The sequence below is a fragment of the Ursus maritimus genome, unplaced genomic scaffold (assembly GCF_017311325.1).
Source record: "Ursus maritimus isolate PB19 unplaced genomic scaffold, ASM1731132v1 scaffold_24, whole genome shotgun sequence".
In the NCBI taxonomy this organism is placed as follows: Eukaryota; Metazoa; Chordata; class Mammalia; order Carnivora; family Ursidae; genus Ursus; species Ursus maritimus.
In genome coordinates, this window is record NW_024424897.1 from 36,706,014 (window position 1) to 36,710,824 (window position 4,811).

The window sequence follows — 4,811 nt, forward strand, 5'->3', positions numbered from 1 at the left end:
AATATAACTGCTCTACAATCCAGTAATCAGACTACCGGGTATTTACCCAAAGAATACAAAAACACTAAGTCAAAAGGATACATGCCCCTATGTTTATAGCAGCATTATTTACAATAGCTAAATGATGGAAGCAGCCCAAGTGTCTATCAACAGATGAATGGATAAAGAAGATGAGGTGTGTGTTGTGTGTGTGTGTGTATGTGTGTGTGTAAATATCTATATATCTATATATCTATATATCTATATATCTATCTATATATATATCTATATATATAGATATATATATATATGTAATGGAATATCATTCAGCCATAAAGAAGAAGGAAGAGGAGGAAGAGGAGGAGGAGAATGAAATCTTGCCATTTGCAACAACATGGATGGAGCTAGACAGCATAATACTAAGCAGAATAAGTCAGTCAGAGAAAGACAAGTACCATATGATTTCACTCATATATGTAGAATTTAAGAAATAAAAGAAATGAGCAAAGGAAAAAGAGAAAGAGACAAAGCAAGAAACAGACTCTTAACTATAGAGAACTGATGGTTATCAGAGAGGCGGTGGGTAGGGGGATGGGTGAAATAGGTGATGGGGATTAAGGAGTTCACCTGTTGTGATAAGCACCAGGTGATGTATGGAATTGTTGAATCACTATATTGTACACCTGCAACTAATGAAACACTGTTTTTAACTACACTGGAATTAAAATTAAATTTTTAAAAATAAAAATGCAAAATTAAGTCAAAAGGATGCAGAAATATAGGGAAAAGGGAACAAAGAATAGATGAGAAAATGGAAAAAAATAGCAGTGGGGTAGATTAAACCCAAACATAACAATAATCACATTTAAAATAGTCTAAAAAGTAGGTGAAGGATACAGGGGAGTCTTCTGTACTACTCTGTACTTCCTTTGCAACTTTTTATAAATCTCTAAGTATTTGAAAATAAAGCATTTTTAAAAGTTTTTAAAAGTTTAAAAAAATTAATTTAAACACTCAATGAAAAGGTAGAGGTTGTCAGATTTTATTAAAAAGCAACTGAATGAAAACAAAAATACAGTATACCCATTGTCTTGTTGCTTTGAATATTGCTACAGAGAAATCAGAAGCCAGGATGATCATTCACACAGACAATTGAATTTTTCTGCTTTGATTGTTAGGAATTCTTTCAATCTGAGGATTTATTTTAGGAAAAATTTCCCATATTAAATCTTAAACATTTTTACTGTTTCATTTATTGATTCTCTACTCTATATCCATTCTTAGCAGATCATTGTACTCTAGACATATCCGTTAGTATTTGTCTTATTTCTCTCCATTTATGTGATTATCTCAAGTCTTCCTCTATGTCAGGAACTGGGTGTTCAATTTCTTGTTGCTTGTAATTTATTTTTCTTCTGTAACGTTTCACAATCTGTTTCCTTTTTTTAAAAAAAGATTTTGTTTATTTGAAAGAAAGAGATAGTGAGTGAGAGAGAGAAGAAGCAGGGTGAGGGGCAGAGACAGAAGGACAAGCAGACTCCCCACTTGGCAGGGAGCCTGATGTGGGGCTCCATCCCAGGACCCTGGGATCATGACCTGAGCCAAAGGCAGATGCTTAACCAACTAAGCCACCCAGGCATCCCCACAATCTGTTTCCTTAGCAAGTTCCCACTTCATCTCTTTTGGCTGCTTTGTCGTTTTATCTTTCAACTCTGGTTTTATTAAATTTATGGACTTCCCAAATTCTTCTATAGCAATAGCCTTTGAGAAACTAGCTAAAATCCTAAAGGCTCAGCGGAACAAAGATGATTGATTTACTTTATCATTTCATTGGCTATTAAATTAAATGAAAAGCAAAATGTAACTTTTGATTCCAGTACATTTCTCTTCTTAGGGACCCTTTAAAAAAACTTAATAAATAAAACACGACGTGTCTCCCTGGGGAATTGTGGAAATCTTACCTTCATGCCATGACCAAGATTCTCCATAGGAATAATACTAAAGCAGACCTAAAGAGCTGAGATTCCAGATAACCAAAAGACATGCATAAAGTATTTTAAAAGATAGCGATCAGAATTACTAACACCATAAAATGGAAAAGAATAATTAAATATGGTTCTGGAAGGAATTACAAGTTGTACCTTGTGATCTTACATTTTGAAATATCATACAACCATTCCTGGCTCGTAAAAGGAAAGACACATGACCCCTCTCCACCCTTCATACTCTCCCAGCACATCATACTCAAGATTTCTGTGCAGTACTGTATTAAAAAGAGCGAAAATGTTGAAAAAATAGTGAAAATATCAGTCTGCCTGGCACATATGGCTCAAAGATCCTCTCATGACTTCTTCCCTCACTAAGCACTTCCCCAACCACCGTGAATAACCAACACACACACACACACACACACACACACACGCACACACACACACACACACAGTCTCTGTATCTCAGGCCCCTCTGATTACTACTCTGATGTCCCTTTTAACTCTCTGAAATTCTTTTTTTTTTTTAAAGATTTTATTTATTCATTCGACAGAGATAGAGACAGCCAGCGAGAGAGGGAACACAAGCAGGGGGAGTGGGAGAGGAAGAAGCAGGCTCATAGCAGAAGAGCCCGATGTGGGGCTCGATCCCATAATGCCGGGACCACGCCTTGAGCCGAAGGCAGACGCTTAACCGCTGTGCCACCCAGGCGCCCCTTAACTCTCTGAAATTCTTGTACTTGTATTGGTTTACTTGTCTGTGACTTGCCTCTGCCCCAAAGAAGGAATCTTGTCTATCTTATTTGCTACCCTATCCCTAACCCACCACCCCCCGCACCTAGAAGAATATGTGGCTCAGAGTGAGTTCTCATTAAATATTTGATGATTAAATGTTTATGTCACATAGTTTCTTTTTTTTTAATGATTTTTTATTATATTATGTTAGTCACCATACAGTACATCCCCGGTTTCCGATGTAAGGCTCGATGATTCATTACTTGCGTATAACACCCAGTGCAGCATGCAATACGTGCCCTCCTTACTACCCATCACCAGCCTATCCCATTCTCCCACCCCTTCCCCTCCAAAACCCTCAGTTTGTTTCCCCAGAGTCCATAGTCTCTCATGTTTCATTCCCCCTTCTGATTACCCCCCCTTCTTTATCCCTTTCTTCCCCTACCAATCATCCTAGTTCTTATGTTCCATAGATGAGAGAAATCATATGATAATTGTCTTTCTCTGCTTGTATGTCACATAGTTTCATGGTTAACTACAGATGAGAGCTACCTAATTGTTTCTTAGACTGGGATCTTCCTGTCAAATAGAAACCTTTAGGATATAGAGATGTTTCTTTGCCCTGGAAGCCAGACAGAGCAGAAGATTGTGGAAAACAGCTGGCTCAGCAGCTGTTGGATTGAACCCAAACACGATGTTTCTTTCCAGGCCTGAAAATCGTCGGACACTATCCAACACAATGTGATTGGCTGTGATATCTGATGCATCCTTGATCTGTACTAACAGATCAGATTCCTCATTGAGCTGAGATATTTTTCTTTTCCTCATTGCTCTCAGAAGCTTATCTTTGTATTTTTCCACTTCACTTGCTTTGCTGAAAAGCACAGCAATGTCCTTGGGAGAATAACCATTCCTAAAGAGAAACTGACATTTCTCTGCTACTTGGACCACCATCTCTTCCAAGTCCGAGTACTCCATAATCTCGAAGTTGCCTGGAATGCCCTGAGCCCATTTAGCTTTATGAACCATCTCCAGGGACCCCAGGGGGATGTTAGGTGGAGGATTTTCTTCGACCTCATGCATTACTTCTTGTAGGTAGTTGGCTATTGGATCTGCATTGCGGACCACTCTGGTGAGCTCTTCTCTTGGGTATTGGGCTGCAAGGTCAGGGAGGCCATTGTGGCTCAAGTGGCTGGTCTGAAAGTAGTCCAGAAAGATCCAGAGAATTCCCAGGCAACCATTTTCTCTCTGAGTGATGTCTTTTGCCTTCTCATACCAGTCTCCGTCTTCAGTGCGGAAATTCTGAGCTTCGTCAATGATGATGTGCTGAATCTTTTGAAAGTCATTTTTCATGAAGGTTTTCCGGGTCACTGCCTGGCAGATGTTTTTCTTGCTGAAAATGTAAGAAACACAGTCAAGTTTCCCCACTCAAACAAAGAAAGCCAATTCTACTCTTTTCTTTTTTTAAAGAGGGGTAAGGGGCAGAGAGAGAGCAAGAATCTTAAGCAGACTTCACATCCGGTGCAGAACCCAATGTAGGGCCCATCTCATGACCCTGAGATCATGACCTGAGCTGAAATCAAGAGTCAGAGGCTTAACCAACTGAGCCACCCAGGCACCCATCAATTCTACTCTTAAACTCTTCAGGACATAGTAAATACAATATGAATTTTAGCACGTGAACTTAAAGCCAAACCAGTCAAAGTTACTCCAAAAAAAGAAAATGGATGTAGTTAGACTGCATACCTCACAAACTTCCTCAGGGGCTGATTTTCACAGATGTAAAGAATGTCACTTGGTTGACAGTGAAACACATTCCTGATCTTCTCCATTATCCTAAGAGCCACGATGGTCTTCCCTGATCCAGGTAAGCCATGAACAAACAGCTCTCTGGTTACGCGAATGTTCTTTGACAGCAACTCATACTGTTTATCTGTGAGTATGTTCAAAACCTCAGAGCCCAGCTCTTCACTTAAGAAAGATCGGAACCCAAGCAAGACTATCACAAGGGACTGTAACAGAGCTTCCATGTCCTGGGTGGTTTTAAGGTTATAGGACTCGGGGTAAATTTGCAAATCTGAACCATGAAGAGTCTCTGCTGTTCTATCA

The 4,811-nt window shown here is 39.3% G+C and overlaps 1 protein-coding gene across 1 annotated transcript in view; it reads right to left on the reverse strand.

The window, feature by feature from the left end:
- Positions 1-3,092: 3,092 nt before the first annotated feature.
- Positions 3,093-4,811, reverse strand: part of LOC103667283 (schlafen family member 5) — an 18,748-nt gene continuing 17,029 nt past the window's right edge. Inside the window, 2 exon segments of the mRNA XM_008695404.2 lie at positions 3,093-4,095; positions 4,449-4,811. The exon segment at positions 4,449-4,811 is cut by the window's right edge and continues 10 nt beyond it. Of these exon segments, the coding sequence (XP_008693626.2) occupies positions 3,285-4,095; positions 4,449-4,811 (1,174 nt within the window). The 3' untranslated portion in view covers positions 3,093-3,284.